The 20,421-nt window shown below is 44.9% G+C and overlaps 1 protein-coding gene across 1 annotated transcript in view; it reads left to right on the forward strand.

Moving 5' to 3' along the window:
* LOC103355367 (vinculin) overlaps window positions 1-17,682 on the forward strand; it is a 29,484-nt gene extending 11,802 nt beyond the window's left edge. The window contains exons 2-21 of the mRNA XM_008279134.1: window positions 1,486-1,556; window positions 4,056-4,206; window positions 5,042-5,150; window positions 5,853-5,975; window positions 6,069-6,229; window positions 8,988-9,078; window positions 9,204-9,351; window positions 9,915-10,068; window positions 10,164-10,339; window positions 10,880-11,070; window positions 11,853-12,052; window positions 12,889-13,017; window positions 13,136-13,285; window positions 13,444-13,552; window positions 13,639-13,941; window positions 14,033-14,157; window positions 14,283-14,468; window positions 15,505-15,708; window positions 15,800-15,904; window positions 16,025-17,682. Of these exons, the coding sequence (XP_008277356.1) occupies window positions 1,486-1,556; window positions 4,056-4,206; window positions 5,042-5,150; window positions 5,853-5,975; window positions 6,069-6,229; window positions 8,988-9,078; window positions 9,204-9,351; window positions 9,915-10,068; window positions 10,164-10,339; window positions 10,880-11,070; window positions 11,853-12,052; window positions 12,889-13,017; window positions 13,136-13,285; window positions 13,444-13,552; window positions 13,639-13,941; window positions 14,033-14,157; window positions 14,283-14,468; window positions 15,505-15,708; window positions 15,800-15,904; window positions 16,025-16,171 (3,033 nt within the window). The 3' untranslated portion in view covers window positions 16,172-17,682. The remainder of the gene's footprint in view (window positions 1-1,485; window positions 1,557-4,055; window positions 4,207-5,041; window positions 5,151-5,852; window positions 5,976-6,068; window positions 6,230-8,987; window positions 9,079-9,203; window positions 9,352-9,914; window positions 10,069-10,163; window positions 10,340-10,879; window positions 11,071-11,852; window positions 12,053-12,888; window positions 13,018-13,135; window positions 13,286-13,443; window positions 13,553-13,638; window positions 13,942-14,032; window positions 14,158-14,282; window positions 14,469-15,504; window positions 15,709-15,799; window positions 15,905-16,024) is intronic.
* The last annotated feature ends 2,739 nt before the right edge of the window (window positions 17,683-20,421 follow it).

Genomic DNA, 20,421 nt, shown 5'->3' on the forward strand with positions numbered 1-20,421 from the left:
GGTGACCTAGCAAAGCAACGAAGAGCTGTGCTTTACGTTTGTCGTCAGGACAGCCAGGGTTGAAGTGAGAACCACACAACAGCAAGTGTGAAGTTGTGCTGTTTCTGTAGTTCTGATCAGTATCTGACCCGTATGTTTAGACTTATCTATGTGTGTTTCCTACCAGAAAAGAAGTAGTCTGTTACCTGTGGCCATATTTAACAGACTGTCTTAACACCATTTATCTGTATTAACAGTAGACAGTACTGTAGTGATGCATCCAGAGAAATGGATGTTATAAAATGTCTGTATAAAGGTTTGAGTCCTTCGCCTCCCGAGTGAGGCTCAGTGTCCTCATAGCACTTTTTTTTCCCTGAACCTCAGCATCTTTTTTCAGGTGTTTCCAGTAAAGAGAGCGAGTGTCTTTTTTCAGAGCCACCCACACTCCAAGTTTCATGTTGAAAATCCGTCAACTTTTCAGATACTTGGGAACAACTCTGATAGCCAGAAGAATGGAGAAGAAGCTTGTTCTGGCTGTGTCTCTCTATCCTGAGCTGTACGATACGCCAGGCAGAAGCGACGCTGGTCTATCACACACAGCAGCTAACGTGGTGAACTGTTGTCAGGATGTTGTTGTCATAGAAACAAAACTCACTGGGATGAAGCGCTCCCCGGCACCTCTTCGCCAGAGAAAACAGCTTTATGCCTACACGCTCTAATCAACAATATATAAGTGCAGTAGACTGAAATTAATACATGGCATGTGTGTTTGGCACACTTAATTTAAGTTAAGCTAATTTATGTAGCATATTATCATAACATCCTGCAGTCAAACCCAGATTTTAAAACAGAGGAGGGTGTCCATGAAATACTATTTATCTAAAAACATTACTGCTAGAAGGGTCTGTAAGGTTGGGGCTTTATTTTAAGTGTAACTGTTGCTGTACAGCTGAGAGTGTAATCCAGACACACTCTCGGTTGCCATGTTCTCACTATGATCACCGTGCTACTCTTCCCTCCACCTCTCTAAATATTGTAAAGTGACTCTTAATGTGTCAGCACATGTGTTGACACTGTGATGCACCAGCGACTGGTTCAGGGGTCCTCCCAGACCTCTGCCCAGTACATGCCTGGCTGAGCTGAGCTGCAGGCTCTGGTCCCCTCTGACCCCCAAAGAGATAAAAAAGAATGAATGACAAGATGGGGAAGTCAGCTTCAAGCCTAAAATATACGTCACTCTGAGCTTCTGCTTTAGGAAACCAGTTAACAGCAAATGATCATCATAATACTACTGAAAACTGTAATGTTAATAAATAGAAAAGTGTTGCATTTACATGTAGGGAATAATATGATGTAATGAATAATGAATGAATAATTTGAAATCTCACATGAATGAAGAAAAATGTGAAGCTGACTGTGTGTAACTTCTGTATTTAATTTAAATGCCTCATTTAATTAAACTCATGTTCGGTTCAAGTTTCCTCACGTGGTATCTCTGTTTTCCAGGTTGGAAAGGAGACTGTACAAACCACGGAAGACCAGATCATGAAAAGGGACATGCCACCAGCTTTTATCAAGTAAGCACAAGAGGATCTTTTCAGCACCTCAAATTCATGGAGTGACAAACATCTCAATGTGTTCAGATTAAATAACTCTCCCTCTGCAGTATGTGGAACCCACCAGCCTTTCTTTGGCTCTCTTTCTCTCTTTATCTGTTGCAGTAATGGCTGGTTGTGCCCAGGCAAAGGTCAGACATGGCATGTTAAGTGCCTCGCAGTCTTGCCCTGGTGTAACATGAATACTTTTTGATCCGTGAGGAGTTCCTTTACCCTCAAGGCGCGGGGCCACAGATTCAAATAAGTCCTCATAGGAGTCGCTGGCTGCTGCTTTTTGTTTTTGTTAACAGAACAAAAAAGTACATGTTGATGTGAAAAGGAGAAATGTCCATATTTAATTAGTGTATTTGTTCATCTGGTTCATACGACGTCCCTAAATTGTTAATTTGTGCTTCGCTGCCATCTGTCTCTATCACAGTCTCACCAATTCCTATTACATGACAGACTGCAGTGGAAGGGAGGGCAGGGCGGGTCCTGGTGGCCCCCAAGGTCAGGGATGAAACGCATTGGCAGGCGCAGGTCGTCAGGCTCAACACATTTGGCGCCTCAAAGTCACATCGTCACCCTGTCGTCATCCATCAGCACATGTGCTGGAATGCGTCTCCTTCACTAAATATAGTGTCTGCCGGGGTCCGGTTAATGCATGGCTGTTCCTCTGTGGTGCACGCTGAAGGACACTGCTGCTCGCTCTGCAAACACACACACACATACATCAGCCTCCATGTCATTCCCATACACTAGCCTTTATCTTTCAGGAAACTCGAGCCTTTAGAGGAATGGAAGCTGAGCTCCTTCTTTTTGGCCCCTTGCAACGCCTAAAATGTGGAAAACGTTTCTGAGGCAACAAATTAGCCTGCAGGCAACAGCAGGAAGTCGATATACTGTGGGAACTGGAACATGTGTTGGTCCTTGGCTTGCTGCCTGTTTCTATGTGCGAAATGGCTGTTGAGATACTATGCAGGTGGCATGTATGACGCTGAATCAAATGGCTGAGCCTGCAGTTTTTGTTGCTCTGGAGTTTACTGGGTACATCACACCCAGGAGGCAACTATCAATCATCTACGTTTCTTTGGAAGCAGGGGTTAAATTGGGCCGGAGCAAGTCAGAGCGGTGCTTCCATCCTGTGAAGGAAGTTATCTTCTCTGTCAGGAGACAGTAAAAGGGCTGTGAGGCAACGTCAAGCCAGTTTTAGTTCTGTAGCCTCCCATCTGAAATGTTCCTAATGGCATCATCTGTATGTTCTACTGCTTCATATTAAACAGCCCCAGACTTGCTCTCCCTGCTCACAAGACAGAACTTAAAAATTAAACAGCCAGTTCTTTTCCCAAAAGTTAGTTTGGTTAGGATCCACTGAGCAGATTTCTTCCAGAGATTTCAGTTACAATTTGTCAACTATAAGTCTGGAACAAAAGCTGCTTGGTGGACGTGAAGTCGGCGCTATCTTTAGAACTATTGTTCCCGAGGTCACGGTGAAGCTCAGCTCATTGGGCTGTTTTCTCCTCACAGCAGAACCGTAACCACAACACAGTCCATGTGCCCTGAAACCATCATGATTCCTTCTTTCATGATGTTCTCAATAGAGCTTTAAATCCTTGAATATTATTTAAAAGTGGTTTAAACTTATGAAAGAGGTTATATCAGACTCCTCACAGTGAGTGTTCATAGTCAGTTTGCTGTGTGTAGAAAAACCCTGATATCTGAGAAACACAGCAGAAGGAACAGCATTCGTTTCTAAAGGATTAGACCATTCCCATAGTGAACAGCAGCGTTTAGCTAGGATGAACTAGTGCATGATGTGAACAGTACCGGTTTACGTACGAGCTGCTTGTCTCACATACGTCCAGGTTATTAATGGAGGGAGGAGGCTACGACCGTCGTGTTGTGGTGATGAGGAATTCAGTCAGCTGCTGTGTGAGTCTCTGTAGCTGCTGTGAAATGTTGACGTCGTGTTTCTTATTCAGTGGCTCTGAAATATGTTCGTTTTTGTCATGTCTTGGTTGCTTTAATTTGCAACCAGCATAAGTTACAGTACAATTGAATTAGCGTGAGTTCAGTTGAATCCCAGAGATTTCTATATAAATAAAGGCATGAAGGACCGTGGTCTTCAGCTTTCACATTGCTCAGTTTAGACAGGACGACCCTGTTCCTAATTCCCAATTTAACCCCTGTCAAGTATTTCATTTGGGATTTACACTCCATTTGCTTCCCAGTAGTGTTTGCATTTCCAGATGTGGTAATATAAGCGTATAAGGGGAAATGAAACAGTCATGTTCACACAGCAGTTACTGTATGTGACGGCGAGCTGTGTCCCAAAGCTTCCATCTGTCTTTGCTGCAGGCAGTTTGCTTTTCCACTTGTAATGTCCATCTGGCTTCCAAAGGGCTTCGTCTCATCAGCATGACTAGTTTTAAGATTTCGTTTTAACTGCTCTTTAAATCGGTGATCTTCTGCCGTCCACAGAGTGGAGAATGCGTGCACTAAGCTGGTGCAGGCGGCCTCGATGCTGAAAGCCGATCCATACTCTGTTCCTGCCCGGGATTACCTCATTGATGGCTCTCGGGGCATCCTGTCTGGGACCTCCGACCTGCTCCTGACCTTTGATGAGGCCGAGGTATTTATACGTTCACTCCGGTTTGGGAAATCTCTTAACCAGTCATGTGAGTTTTGTTACAGGAGCAGCGTATTGATCAGGTGACGCCACCAGATATCGTTTTTAGGGCTTCAGTTTATTCCAGCACACCTCATTTGTGTAACGATTTCCTCCATCATACAGGATGTGGTCGTGTCCCTAACGTCAGAAACATATGGTCCAGTGACCACTCACTCTCGCTCTTGTGCTCAGGAGTCGAGCTCAGCTGCAAGAGGCTCAGTGGCTTGTTAATGGACTCTAGAGCGTGGCAAAGACTGCTGTCACAAGCGCTTCTGGTATAAGGATACTATCCATTCCTGCCTTCCTCTTGGGTGCTGTAATGCCTGTAGAAAAGACAGAGAGGCTGATAAATATACTGCACATGTCTGTGGAACTCACCATATGTCTTACAGAGACACTTCCTATATCCTGAAATAGACAGGAGTGTCATCTATCAGGCCTGTCCTTCTTTTCCTCTGAGGGATTGAGAGTAAAATAATAAAAAAGTTGCAGGTCAGCGCTCTGGAAGCAGACATGAGGCGAACTGGCAGCAGCAGTCATCAGTCAGCAGTGCCATCATGTTTTCCAATGCAGCTCAGGGATCACTCTGTATAATGTAGTGTGGACTCCAGCAGCCCACATAAAGCTGGTGTGAAGCAGGACAAAGGGGCTGGAATGTCAGCAGGCAGCATTATCAGAGTGTAATTAGCGGGAATGTGAATCAGAGGGGAGTGGAGGGAGGGACTGTGTTTGCATAATCACTTTTCTCTGGGAATGCAACAGCCTTTGTTTTTGTGTTGTCACATCATTATCACAGGTCCGCAAAATAATCCGCGTGTGCAAAGGCATCCTGGAGTATCTGACTGTGGCGGAGGTGGTGGAGTCTATGGAGGACCTAATCACATACACCAAGAACCTGGGACCAGGTCGGTGTACCGGAGCAGTGACAGTGCAGCCTGCCTACAGCTGCACATGGATCTACACACCTATTGCTCTTCTAGCCTATCTGATCTCTCAGATGCAACCATTTTTAAGCTCAGATTTGACATAAATTTAAATTATTTTCTCTTCCCAACACCTCTTGACAAGATAGAGTAAAAGCAAAGCTCTGTAATCATGCCTGCTGCATATCTGTACATGCTGCAGTAATATTGTTAAGAAGGCAGCTCACACTTCTGCTAATCTCTTTACGAGTTTCTTCTTCCTTCTCCTTTCACGTTCCTGTTTGCTGGTTGAATAAGTGACAGAGTCAGTGTTGTTTCATAGTGTAGGCCTATCGTACACTGAAATGAGCAGCAAACTTGCCCTCTTTGATCACGATGGTTGTTTCTGTGGGCAAATGTATGCATGATCCAACATGCATGAAAAATAGACACAGAATAATGGATTTGCCATTCATGGCAATGATTCATCGTCTATTACCACCAATGGTTCAAAAGCTGTGGTCAAAATACAAACAAAGCCGATGTGTGGTAGCAATCCCAGACTCTGGGAAGCCCGAGGCCTAGCTGCTGTTGGAGGCCCCGTATTCTGGAGCTGGTTGGGGTAAAACAGCTTAAAGTTGCACCTGAAGCATGCTGTTTAACTGTAATTGGTGTCTTTCTGCTTGTTTTGTTGCCTGTGTCCAGGCATGACGAAGATGGCAAAGATGATCGATGAGCGACAGCAGGAGCTCACACATCAGGAGCATCGTGTGATGCTGGTCAACTCTATGAACACAGTCAAAGAGCTGCTGCCCATCCTCATCTCAGGTAAGGACACGCTACCTATTTGTTCTTTTCATGTAAATACACCACCAGCTAAACTGTTAACCTGCTCACTGTGAGTCCTGCTTCGTGGTCCAGGTATCAAAATTTTTGTGACAACCAAGACGTCTGGCAGCCAGGGAGTGGAGGAGGCCCAGAAGAACCGCAACTTCACTTTTGAGAAGATGAGTGCTGAGATCAATGAGATCATCAGAGTGTTGCAGCTCACGTCCTGGGACGAGGATGCGTGGGCCAACAAGGTGCGCTCAATGAACGGCTGTCTTTTCCCTCAGTGTGTCTGTGCCCATCAAACTGGCTTGCACACATTATTATTATCATTATCATTATTATTATACAGTGAATATAAACGGGAGACAAGAGACTGCATCACTTTTGAGCTGCTCGGAGTGTTTAAACTTTGTTGGCATTATTGATTGAAAACAGACAGAAAAAGTGTTAAAACTGAAGTGTGTCTGCCGTCTACGTTGCTCTCACACACACTCCCAGAATACCTTCTAATGTTCAGGTTCTCTATTCAGACATGCAGAGAACCTGAACATTATATTATCAGTAAGAAGACATGATGAGCGTTTTTGACCCAGAATGCCTTGCTGGAGGGTGCAGATTGGAAATCCTGTGAAGTGAGGATGTTCCTATTTGGTGTATTATTTTTCTTTCTCTTCTCACAAGCCCATGCACTTTGTTTGACCAGGATGGAGTCTGGGTTGTGACAGGTTTGAATAATGCTCATAAATGCACATACAGTCAGCAGCAGAGTAGACATGCTTTAACTTTCTCCATGTCTCCGTGTAGCAGCTTAATCTGTGCTTTTCATTCCTGCATGTGCTGTTTCTGTCCTGTCCCGAGACTCTTTCAAAGGGCACTTCTGTCTTTGATGACACTGTTTTCTTTTGTTGCTCTCAGTTGGTGTGTGTAGTTGAACGTTTGTATTTATGTCCTTTCTTTTTGCCGTTTCTTTCTCCCTTCACACCCTGTAGAAGGTAAGCCTTTCCTCTGCCGCCCCTCGGCTGTGCAGAAGCATGTCTGACAGATGAGTGTGCCGTCTTGTGCTTTGTGGTGCCGTTGTGTGTTTCAGTTGCGAGGTTAAACCGACTATCAGTAGAGTACATTAGCAGTTAGAGAGTTTTTATGCTGCCAGTAGAAAGGTGTTTATTGATTAGGTGTTAAACAGGTTGAACTGCTGACATGTTGTTCTGTGCTGTGCTTTGTCAGATTTTTTTTGGATTGCTTTATAACATGACATGATATCAACATCTGTGTGTCCCCCTCCTGTACGAGGCCAACCTTGCTTTATCCTCGTCCTCAGCTGGTTGGGTTATTGATTGACCTGACTCATGCAGTATTGACGTTGGTGTCAATAAGGAGAACTCTCTGAGTGTTCGTCCTTTCTTGCCATGAACCTCAGGATGGAGGAGAGCACATAGAACATCTGATATGGATTTTGTTGTATGGCTACTTTTTGGTTTTTAATCCAACAAATGTTGCCTCGTCTGCTCACATATCTTTATTTATTTACCACAAACACCAAACATGCACTGTGACTTTGCATAATCCCCATTACTAACACCTTGAACCACACCAGATCAGATTTTAATAAACGTTACAGTTCTGTGTGTTTGGTTCTCGGCTCCAGTGACTGTCAGTGACATTAGTGTGAGAATCCTCACTCTTTCACTTTGACCGTCTTTTTTTCCACTTACCCACTTATACACACCCACACACACACTCGCACCCACACACACACACACACACACACACTTGCATCCACACACACACACCTACATACACTCGCACCCACACACACACACTCACACACGCACACACCCACACACTCGCATCCACACACACACACCTACACACACTCGCACCCACACACACACACACTCACACACGCACACACCCACACACACGCACACACTCACACACACTTGCACCCACACTCGCACCCACACACACGCACGCACACACACACACACACACTCACACACGCACACACCCACACACACACTCGCACCCACAAACACACACACACAGGTGGTTTGTACAGAACAGCAGCTGCATGTTGAGCATGTTTGAACAGTGAACTAATACACCCACACAGCTCTGGTGACATCACCTCACACCTTTGTCCTTCCTGTTTCCTCTCTCCCTCATGTAGCTCAGTCACGCCTCACTCCTACCAATCCAAACACACTCGTTCTGTTATTTTAACACAGCAGCTATAGTGAGAACTCTGACACGTTTGCTGATGAATATTTGTAGAACAAGCAGCCGAGGTTTGTTGTTTCTTGGCTTGATTTGCTTTGAAAGTCTTGCTGAACTCTGCGGCGCACACTGAAGCTGCATTACGACGACCTTGTGCTTCCTGAAATTTTTCTGATTGTACCATGAAAAATAAGCCTAGAATAATAACCACTTGTCCGTTTGATCGGGTCCGACAGGACTCTGCTTTGTTGTGCAGACTTGGGCAATGAGAGGGCTCATTGTCGAGTCAGCTGCTGTCGGACAGATTGTTGTATTTCCATCGGCTCTGATTGAGATACAACGGAGAATCGTTTGGCTTTCATAACATGACACGCTCTTTCTGGACAATAGAAGAGAATGATGGAAACAGCATGCTCTACGTGGCTGTGCCTGACAGATGTTAGCGATGCTGCACATTGATTCTGCTCTTTTACTGAAATAACTGAACAGTAGAGTTCGATCATTTTCCTGAACAAGCTCCTGGTTCAGGAAAAACTGTGAATGAGGAAAAAGCCCCTCTGAGCTCAGTCTCACTGAGTCATGACTTAATTCCCAAATAAAAATCTAATTATGTGACATTACATGTGAACTTTATTTACACAATACCTCACAATGTACATGAAGTGTCTCAGATCATTTCATGTTTTATGGTATGACTTAAAACACTGATTATTTCCTTTTTGTTTTAAGTTTTCTGTGGTTGCATTGATTCCCTTTAAGATATTCATTCACTCTGTTCTTTCAAACCCAAAGGACACAGAGGCCATGAAGAGGGCTCTGGGGCTCATCGATTCAAAGATGGCTCAGGCTAAGAACTGGCTGAGGGATCCAAACGCTCCACCAGGTAATCGTCATCCACGTCCTCTGGCTTAAACAGTTCATTCTGCTGCTAATCACGTCCTTGTGCTGATGACCTAATTGAATTCAGCGACATCATTGGTGTGCCTGACTGCATGTGTTCGGTTCCAGGGGACGCAGGCGAGCAGGCCATCCGACAGATCCTCGATGAAGCTGGTAAAGTCGGTGAACTGTGTGCTGGAAAGGAGCGCAGAGATATCCTGGGAACCGCCAAGACTCTGGGCCAGATGACCGACCAGGTGTCTGAGATGAGGGCCAGGTACAGCGCACGCCATAAATGGAAACCGTAGCGAGATAATTTCACACTCGTTTAATCTTTTATGAGATAGTCTGTCCCATGTTAGTGTCTTTTTCTTAGATTGTGTAAGTTAATGTTCTTTGACTATTTCATATGGACAGATGCTCCTTTCATGCACTAGTTTAATGTTGAATCCCCAGAGGGTAAGCCGTGTAAGGCAGTAAGCACATTAGAGGGATTATAGTGTGTAAGAGTGGAAGTGATATCCCTCTGATATGAAATCTGATTGTCACCAGAGACCCTGAGTCATGCTGCATTAAAAGCAGCTGTCTGGTATTAATCCATAATCTACTTTAACCCTGGGTTTTGTTACTCCTCAGAAAGCGGAGAGATGCCTCTGAGCCTTGACTAGAAACACAGGCATTAATTTCAGAAGTACTATTCTTAAACAAGAGGACCGTGAGGCTCAAATTTCCAAGAAAATGCATACGTTGTGCAGATTGGAGAAGCAGCATGTGTGGCCTTTAGAGGCACAGAGATGCTGCTCTTTAATTGCATCCACGTGTTTTCTTTGTCCGCCCCAGAGGTCAAGGTGCTTCCCCAGCCGCCATGCAGAAGGCACAGCAGGTCTCCCAGGGGCTGGATGTGCTCACGGGCAAGGTGGAAAACGCTGCTCGCAAGCTGGAGGCCATGACTAATTCTAAGCAGGCCATTGCGAAGCGTATTGATGCTGCTCAGGTGAGTGGTTAACACCTGGACGAAGGCATGGATTCAAACCTCTCAATGCAACCATTTGACAGTGTTTTGATTGTTTTTCGTGGTCCGTCCTGTAGAACTGGCTCGCAGATCCTAACAGTGGCCCAGAGGGAGAGGAGAATATCAAGGCCATGCTTGCTGAGGCTAAAAAGATTGCAGACATGTGTGAGGATCCCAAAGAAAGAGATGACATATTGCGCTCTGTTGGAGAGATCGCCGCCATGACTGCCAAGCTGTCTGATCTCAGAAGACAGTAAGTTAATGACTGCCTGAAACAGGATTTATACTGGGTTTGTTTTTCTGAGTTCAAGCCGGAGATTGATTGTCCCACATTTCCCTAAGCTAGCTGGTCTGCTTTCACACTTTATCACGGCTGTTCAGATGCCTTCATTCTACCTGAAAACCCCTCTGTTTACCTCTGTTGCTGAGGAACAGCATTGGAGTTTGTTTTCACATATGCTGGAACAATTGTGTACAGTCATGGTTATCAACCTGGGCTTCCACTTTATTCTCTGCCCCCAGATCATGGAGATATTTATCTCTACCTTATTTCAAAACCCCTAAAACAGAGCTTATCATAAAATGCATGCATGGCTTTGCTTGCTGTGGGAGAACAGATTTCACACCTGGACTGGAACTGTTTTCATTCGGCCTTGTACAGGTGGAATGTGGACATTTGTTCTGCAGCTGGGATTGTAGAAAGTGCTAATTTGTCCATATTTGTAGATGAACTGCGCCTGCTTTCAGCCATATCTTTATGATGAATGACACTGGTATGTTTGATTCCTTATAGGGGTAAAGGTGACACGCCTGAGGCCAGAGCTTTGGCTAAACAGATCGCAACAGCTCTGCAGAACCTGCAATCCAAGACCAACAAAGCTGTGGCCAACAGCAGGCCTGCAAAGGCAGCTGTTCACTTGGAAGGAAAGATCGAGCAGGCGCAGCGCTGGATTGACAATCCCACCATGGATGATAGTGGTGTGGGTAGGTCTGGCTCTCATCCTCCCTGGCTGCCTTTCTCTGACACTCCTTCACATTCCTTCCACTGCTGCTGTGGCTTCATTGCAGACCACACTCTTTTGTGGACATGTTGCTTTCTTCTATACGTGACACTACATAACCATCTCACAGCCATGTTCTTTGGTTTCTGAGTGTCTCCACTTGAACCTAGACATCATCTCACATGTTTACAGCAGAGCTCCAGGATGGCTGCTCTGTGAATAATTAGCTCCCACAGTGTCACCAAGGAAAGAGAAGACCGTGAAACAAGGCAAAGCTCTTTGGGTTTCTGTCTGCATTGCGTTGATACAACTAATGTGGAAAATAAGCTGCAGTCATGTGTTGGCAGCTTTTTGCATCAGATGAGTTTAACGCTGACATAAACAAGCACACTTCCAGTTAACTCATGCTGAGAGCGGAGCTGAACTTCTTTGATTCATTTTCTATCATTTGTCAAGAACAACAAAAACCGTTCTGTGGTTCCAGCATCTCCAAAGGTTTGTTTTCTGATTCATTACAATGTGAATGGAATATCTCTCCAGCTCTTGGGTGTGCAGCACAAACGATCAGCATGTTTCAGGTTCAGGACACTGTGCTGATGAAAATGTTTTTATTTTCTTTATAATCCCAATAAGTGGACTTTCAGTCCTCATTGTGGTTCATGTTGATGCATCAGAGCTGATGACAGAATGCTCATTTTAATTCACCAGTAAAAGGCTTCATGTGACTCCTAATGCGTAAACATGTGTGTGTGTGTGTGCTTCCAGGCCAGGCAGCTATCCGCGGCCTGGTGGCAGAAGGCCGCCGGCTGGCCAACGCTCTGCCAGGCCCGTACAGGCAGGAGCTGCTGGGGAAGTGTGAGCAGGTGGAGCAGCTCATGGCCCAGCTGGCTGACCTGGCTGCCCGCGGCGAAGGGGACTCCCCTCAGGCACGTGCTGTGGCTCAGCAGCTCCAGGAGGCCTTGAAAGTAAGACGGCTCACGCTGCAGTCATCCCCATTCTGGTTCTCAGATCAGGACTCACACACTGAGGCAGACAAACAACCCCCTCTGCTGGTTACCTCTGGTAGAAGATTCACAAACCCTCACCTGCCAGTAGTGGAAATACTCTGACACAGATAGAGGCCCTGCAGTCAGAGTGAAATAAAGAAGCCAGATGAGTCGAAAGACAGCATGATGCAGGTTAAAATAATGTCATCCTATGAAATGCTTGTCATGGTTTCCTAAAACTCTGGTAGGTGGCCTGAAATGTTGCCCAAACTTCCTGTAAACTCATATTAGATATAGAGTTCTCTCTCAGGTGTTGTGCAGTAAATTTGTAAATGCTCTAAAAATGGAAATAATCACTTCAGAACTAACGGCACTCACTTCCCACAACCCGCCTGCTTCAGAACCGAATCAAACTCAGTGTTCAGGTTAGTTCTGGAGAAGCTGCTGATTCATGTCGTAGCTGATCAGCTGAACATGTATCTGAGGAACGTTGCTGACAGTCATTTTGTGAGGAAAATGTCAAAACATACCCCGCCTCTGCTTCACATCACTGATTATTGATTGTCTTTGGATTTTAGACTCTTGGTTAATTGGCCACATTGACCTTTATCAAATCGTGATGGCATTTTGTGTTTGCTGTAGAGCACTGGTTGGCATTTTCTGTTGGAAGTTACATAGACTGAACAATTAATCAAAAACGTGATCAGTACAGTAATCCATAATAACCATTCGTTGTAGCCCTGATCATCTTCTCATGAGCGGGTGTTGAAGCTCAGGAAGAACATATCTGTAATCGCTGTTTGTCCTCCTCTCAGGACCTGAAAGGAAAGATGCAAGAGGCCATGACTCAGGAGGTTTCTGACATCTTCAGTGACACAACTACCCCCATCAAATTACTGGCAGTGGCCGCCACAGCCCCGCTCGACACCCCCAACAGAGATGAGGTCAGTGGTGTGATCTCACTGCACTGAGCCTCCTTCAGTGGTGCTATAATCTACTGGAAGGCTGCTGTATTGTTTCCAGCAGCCCTTTTAAATAATTGTTTTATTTGATCATGTGTAGGTCTTTGAGGAAAGAGCTGCCAACTTTGAGAACCACGCCAATAAGCTTGGCACCACAGCAGAGAAGGCTGCTGCTGTTGGCACCGCTAACAAGAGCACGGTGGAGGGAATCCAGGCCGCCGTCAAGTCAACAAGAGACTTAACACCACAAGTATGTCATGGCTGAGTGTTTATATCTGTTTCTGTTCGTGTCTGCCCTCCGCTCGCATCACGAGCCACAGAGCTTAAGTGTTTCTCGCTTCTTGAGCCAAGTCTTTAGCAGTTGTCAGTGGACTTACAATTAATGACTGGGATTGTGTTTTTTTTTAGGTGGTATCTGCTGCTCGTATTCTGCTGAGGAACCCTGGCAACCAGGCTGCCTATGAACATTTTGAAACCATGAAGAATCAGTGGATCGACAATGTGGAGAAGATGACAGGTGAGGTGCCTCAGAGACCCTGGTCACAGGTCAGCACCGTGTCTTACCTCCTCGTCTAACCCTCTGTGCTTCCATGTGGATGTTAGGTTTGGTGGACGAGGCCATCGATACCAAATCTCTGCTCGACGCCTCAGAGGAGGCCATAAAGAAGGACCTGGAGAAGTGCCGCGTGGCCATGGCCAATCACCAGCCTCAGATGCTGGTCGCCGGCGCCACCAGCATCGCCCGCAGAGCCAACCGCATCCTCCTTGTGGCAAAACGAGAGGTGGAGAATTCTGAGGACCCTAAATTCAGGGAGATGGTGAAGGCTGCATCTGATGAGCTGAGCCAAACAATTTCTCCTATGGTCATGGATGCTAAGGCAGTGGCTGGAAATATCCAGGATCCAAGTGAGTTCATGTGGGAGCAGGTTCTAGGATGGTGTTTGATGTGTGTGTGTAACCTTCTGGTGAGTGATAATGTGTTGGTTTTCTTTGCCAGGTCTTCAGAAGGGCTTCCTGGATTCTGGTTATAAGATTCTTGGTGCTGTGGCGAAGGTCAGGGAGGCCTTCCAGCCCATTGAGCCAGACTTCCCACCACCTCCTCCTGAAATAGATCAACTCAATGTAAGTCTGCAGAACAGTACAATCAGTCTGGCAGATCAATTAAAGCTGCTTTGGTTGAGTGTAAAAACAAAACTACTTGGGAGTTCTGACTGCCAGCCCATAATTACTCTAACATGTCCTTGTAGCTGAACGATGAAGCTGCACCTCCCAAGCCTCCTCTTCCAGAGGGTGAGGTGCCTCCCCCCAGGCCTCCTCCCCCAGAGGAGAAAGATGAGGAGTTCCCTGAGCAGAAGGCTGGGGATATGGTTAATGAGCCCATGATGGTGGCTGCCAGGCAGCTTCACGATGAAGCTCGCAAATGGTCCAGCAAAGTAAGTCAGCACCAGAACCACATGGTACCAGATATCTGGCAGTCTGCACCGGTACCGCTGGAATGATCTGAACTACACCGAAAGCTGTTCAGAAAAATCTAATGGATGTAGTTCAACATAAACTGCTGCACGCACGCACACGCACACACACACACGCACACTTATGAGTCTAACACACATGCTGCTCTGTGTCATAGTTAAGTTCCTTTAAGCCTAAGCTATACATCTGAGAAGGTGCTGCTCTGCTGTGTCCAACCACAGCATGATGATCTGCACCCGGATCTGTTCAGAGGAGGCAGACCGGGTCCAGGTGTATTAGAGAGTTTGTGCACCAGCTCTTAGTTCTTAAAGCATGGCTCGTACCAGAGGACTGCTCTGGTCTCATGATGAAACTGAATGTTTACTCGATGTTTGGTTCAAAACCATCCAAAATCAGTTGAACAGAACCGTGCTTGTCTGTTCATCCACAGCAGAGGAGGCAGCAGGATGTAGCTGCAGAAACTCTATCAGCTGGGTTTGGTGCACGTCTTCACTTTGTAAACGTCCCATGAATGCTGACAGCTACTGTTACGAGCCTTCACTGAAAAAGATAAAGTTAGGCTCTGTGAATGTTCTGTGTGAGTCTTTACTACACAACAGATGCAGCTGTTTTATGATTGTTAACATGTTGTCAGTGTTCAGTAACGCTGAGACTCACGTTGTTAAATCTACGTACACATCAGGATGACTCACTGGTGCTTAGATCAGTTTTTTTACTGCATGGTGTTGATTTTCCTTTTTTCTCTTCACATGTTGCACCATGTCTCCGTACACAACTCTTCGTATGTTGTGTTCTACATGTCACAGCAGACGCATTTATCAGCGCTTGCTGCGTTTATTCCACATGTTGCTGTTACTGTCCAGTACCTACAACATCTGCGGTACCTCTGTTACGTTCAGTACCACAGAGAATCAACGTACTGTCACATTTCCAGACTTTTGGCACCAGCTAAGAAGCGTCTGTTGTCGTTACCTGACCTCCTGTCGTACCTTGTAGGGAAATGACATCATCGGAGCTGCCAAACGAATGGCCTTGCTCATGGCAGAGATGTCACGTCTGGTGCGTGGAGGCAGCGGAAACAAGCGCGCCCTCATCCAGTGCGCCAAGGACATCGCCAAGGCTTCTGATGAAGTGACACGGCTGGCCAAGGAGGTGGCCAAGCAGTGCACCGATAAACGTATCCGGACCAACCTGCTCCAGGTGAGCTCGGACGGTTTTTACTGTGGACACGCTGTATGTTGGTATTTTGCTCGATGTTTTTGGCCCACCTGACTTTCTAACGCCGTTCCAGGTGTGTGAGCGCATTCCCACCATCAGCACTCAGCTCAAAATCCTGTCCACGGTCAAGGCCACCATGTTGGGTCGTACCAACATCAGCGAGGAGGAGTCCGAGCAGGTGAGTCTGTCGTAGGAATGTGTCACATCGTTGGATTCCCATTATCAGCTGAAAATAGCCAAAAGACATGTTTTACTATTCAAGTCTTCCTCATTGCTGTTTTCATTTCTGGTCCGACAGGCGACTGAGATGTTGGTCCACAACGCTCAGAACCTGATGCAGTCTGTGAAGGAGACGGTCAGAGAGGCCGAGGCAGCTTCCATTAAGATCCGGACAGATGCAGGTTTCACCCTCCACTGGGTCAGAAAAACCCCCTGGTACCAGTAGGAGAAGGGCTATAGTTCCTATGCTGGTTCTGTCCAGCCGTCCAGGAGGACACTGAATGGACAGATGTATGCTTTATCAGAGCTATGATATCCGTGGCCCTCATCCTAGTATGGGCAGAGTCTCTCTATTAGTCCCGTGTCCTGTCTGTAACAGTTGCTGTTCTGGTAGAATGTAAACGACGGGCCTGTCAGCGCCATTATGGGTTAGAATCTTACTGGGAACCTCTTTGTTTTCTTCTTCTCCTAAAGTGTGTAAAATTATGTTTTAAAGGTTATTTTGACAAATCCCAGGAATATATATATTTTGATCAGAGGTTAGATTTCGTATATTGTAGGGTTATTTGTTTCTGGTCTCTCCTAAACTACAGTAAGTTAAATTTAAATGACAGGATTTTCTCCAGAGACATTTTTCTATCTTTGTACTGATAACTGTATTATCACTATCCTTCATTCAGCTATGCTAGGAAAAGCACATGAACTTAAGGAGTTGTTACAAGTCCAGCGCCGGCCTCTGCTCAAGCACACGCTCATCATATCCAGCAGTGTTCGGTCTGTTTACACTATTCTGTATGATGACAAGTGAAAAGGAAACACTGATCTTTGTTTTACATATTGTAATGCAGTCGTAGCAGTCTTTATTCTCTCCACAGTTCTGCCAAAGATATTTTACCGTGACCTTCTTTCTTCTGTCAGCAATACGTATTTGAGTTTAAGGGCTAGTTTGTAGACAACTGAAAGCAACAACTAACTAAGATTACCAGCAGGCAAAGCCTTGAAGCTTGGATTTGCCTCATTCAGCTCATTCTAGATGTGTGTAAGGTTTCACGTGTTGCGTTGAGATTACATGTAACGAACACGCTTCTGCTCCACTCTGAGGCCGAACAGCCAAAAACCATCACTCTGATGTGAACAGTAAGCTCATAGGAGAGGCTCGTCCTGCCGGCTGTTTCTCCTTCTTTCTTGTAAACGCAGCGTACGTTTGTACGTCTCGTGTTTTGTTGTGCACAATCATTTGTTTTAGCGATCTATGAATTGCACACTTCTTGTAGGTAGTCAAGGGAACGACCAGGGCTTAGAGATGAAGCACAGCGTCTGCAGCTGGTGAAAGCTTCATTTTATACATTTTTCTCAATATGTCTTGATACACTAAAAACAAATGTAGTCGATACTTTAAGCGATCTGAAGCCTGTTGGTGTGAATGTGTCCTTGAGGTGTCTGATACCAGCGGATGTGCCTTCGCCGAATCACCTTTATTTGCAGCTGATAGCAGATGTTTCGTATCCTGGTGTCGATTTGTTCAGAACACCTGTTGTACATGATTCTTGGTTAAACTTACACCCGATTCATGACGTCTACCTTTAGTCACATGATGCTCTATGCAAATCCAGAGAATTTCTTCTTTTTTTTGAGATCATAAAATTATGCAACTTAGTTGGGTTTAAAAGGGCCTGAACATTATTTTGCTTAGGCATTGTTCACAATTTTGTAATAAAGCATTTTATAGCACTTTGAGGTGTGTTTGCTCTGTGTTTCCTAACGCTGTCCACACTGATGCTTCGTACTGAAGGAAAGCCGGCTTTATCACTGAAGCCTCATTTCTCCTTTCTGCTGCCAGAGGGGACTTGTTTTCAAACCCCATTTAACTTTGTACAGAACTGCAGCTGCATCCTGACTGTCGAGTAAACCTGCCCATGAAGAGCAGTTCACAGGAAAACAGCCACCAACAGGTTTACCGTGTCTCACTTTGTAAGAGTGAAATCAAACAGTAATTAGTGTAACTCAACTAAATAATGGTATTAAAACTATATTTTGGGACACAACCTAACGCTTAACTTGCCTGCTTGCTTGAGCTTTAGTGCTTCACTGGACTGTATTGTCAGGAAAATGGGCAATTTATCACATTGTCCACTTTTTAAAGTTATTAATCTGCCAGTGATCAAAATCAAATGCAGAAGATTTCTGAAGGAGTTTGGTGCGATGCTTTGTGTGAGACAATCCAGACCTGGTATTAAACATCCATGTGTTGCATTGGCAGGTACAGAGGGTGGATCAATGTAAGGAAAACCCAGCATGAAGTGTCTTAGTTGTGTCGCTGTCAGAACAGTTTCATCGACCCGTAGGACTGATTCTCTACTGAACTCTATGAAACACCGTTCTTCCAAATAATACCTCCTGATCTGGTGTTGTGATGGTGGAGAGCTGTGAACATGTCAGTCCAAACTCTCCAGTAGATGTTTAAATGGGTTGAGCTCTGATGACTGGAAGGCCTCAGTGTTCACACAATCGTATGACTCATCAAACATCAGGACAGAAATGTTCCATCATAGGAACTCTGCATTGGTTAATACTTCTAAGGGAACAAGCCGATCACACACCGATCCCCCCACAGCGTGACACAGCCGCCGTAGAGGTCAGGAGTTCAGGAGTTCAGGAGTTTTCCTTTAATTTCTCACTCATGTGTTTTTGATACCATCTGCTACAAAGTGGTGTGTTTAAAGGGTCACTTCACCCAAACTACACCGAGGCATTTCCTCACTGCTTCTCGCCACGCACATAGCTTTAGATTTATTCGCTGAGACTCTGAGACTTTTGAAAGGTGGGTATAAACAACATGAAAACCTAATTAAACCTCATGAATTTGCAGCTGAAGTTGGCTGCATTTGTACATCAGGAAGGTGCTCCTATCTTGTCACATGTCTGTATTTTGGTTAAACACAATGTGTTTGGAAGTATGAACCATATAAACTTTGACGAATCGGTTCTGTGTGGAGTTAGCCTGACTTCAGCCTAAGTCAGCTGGGATAAGCTCCTCGACCCTCCAGTGAAGGGGTGGCCAATCCTGGTCCTGGAGGGTGATAATGATCAGGATCGTTATCAGGCTTCTGCAGAGCTTGATGATGAGCTGATCATTTGAATCAGGTGTGTTGGAAGAAGAAAACATCTAGAACATGCAGGACTGTGGCCCTCCAGGACCAGGACTGGACACCCCTGCTCCAGAGGATATAAAGATGTACAGAAAACAGATGGGTGGATGGCACTGAAGGGATTCAACCCTAATATCAACATTACAAAGGTAAATTAACATTATAAATAGTACTGTAGGGTCTGAACATTTCTAATTCATAGTATATATAATATTGTAGAGTCTTAACCTTTATAATAAAATTAGTCAAGTTAGTCTGTATTCTGTGCAATATTGTTTGGTTTGAACTTAAACAGTAAATTTGGAAATTAGTAGTTTTAATTGTTGTGTGTACCACTGTAGAGCCTCAACCTCAACATTTATCAGGTAATGTGGAGCAGCACAGAACACTGCAGGGTCTGAACCTTCATATTTAAATTTGTTGCATAATGTTGCACAACTAATAATATTGTTCGTCTTAATAATTACTCAGGTAATTTTATAGGCTATTTAATAACCTTAACATTCCAGTTAGTCGGGCTAATTCCTAATATACACGAAGAGTTCATTTACAAAAACAGATGCGTACCTCCATCTTCACAAACCTTCAGAAAGCCCACCTCTCCATCGTCTGCCTGAGACGACACCAATCAAACTGAAGTTAAAGCTGTTGTTGTCATTTCTACTGAGTCACATCCTCTCAGCCTCAGTTTGACCGATTTTATCTCAAGAAAACAACCAAAAAATACGTTTCCTGAAAATCTATAAAAATGCAAATATGTTTCTGCAAATGAACTTATATATATATAACATAACATTTACGTTAGTCAGGCTAATTTGTTATATATATAATATTGTAGGGTCTGAAACTTAATGAGTAATTTAGTCAGAGAAATGAATATTTTATAAACCATTGTAGGGCCTTAACCCTGAACATGTGTGTTAGTCAGGTAATATAGTATAGTGTAGGGTCTTAACCTTCATAATTAAATGAGTTGGGTGCATTTATTTATTACTGTAGGGTCTAAACGTTACTGGATACTCTGAGACATTTCTAATATATAATATATAGTATCATGCTGTACTCGTAGCCTCTTAACATTTATAGATTTAATATTTAAACTTGTTAATTAATTTATACCACCAATCTGGTGCTGTTGCTGAGAGGCTTCAGCACCACAGGGACTGGACCTGACGGGTATTTCTGGGCCTAGAGGACCTTGCTGGTGTTTGATGTGTCCAGTCTCCATCCACCCAGTCTGACCAGTGAACACTGGAGCTGCATCTGGATGAACTTTGCTCTGGAGCTCCTGTCCAGGCTGTCAGGAGAAAAGGGGAGATAACGCGAG

Source organism: Stegastes partitus, unplaced genomic scaffold (assembly GCF_000690725.1).
Source record: "Stegastes partitus isolate 25-593 unplaced genomic scaffold, Stegastes_partitus-1.0.2 Scaffold145, whole genome shotgun sequence".
Taxonomy (NCBI): domain Eukaryota; kingdom Metazoa; phylum Chordata; class Actinopteri; family Pomacentridae; genus Stegastes; species Stegastes partitus.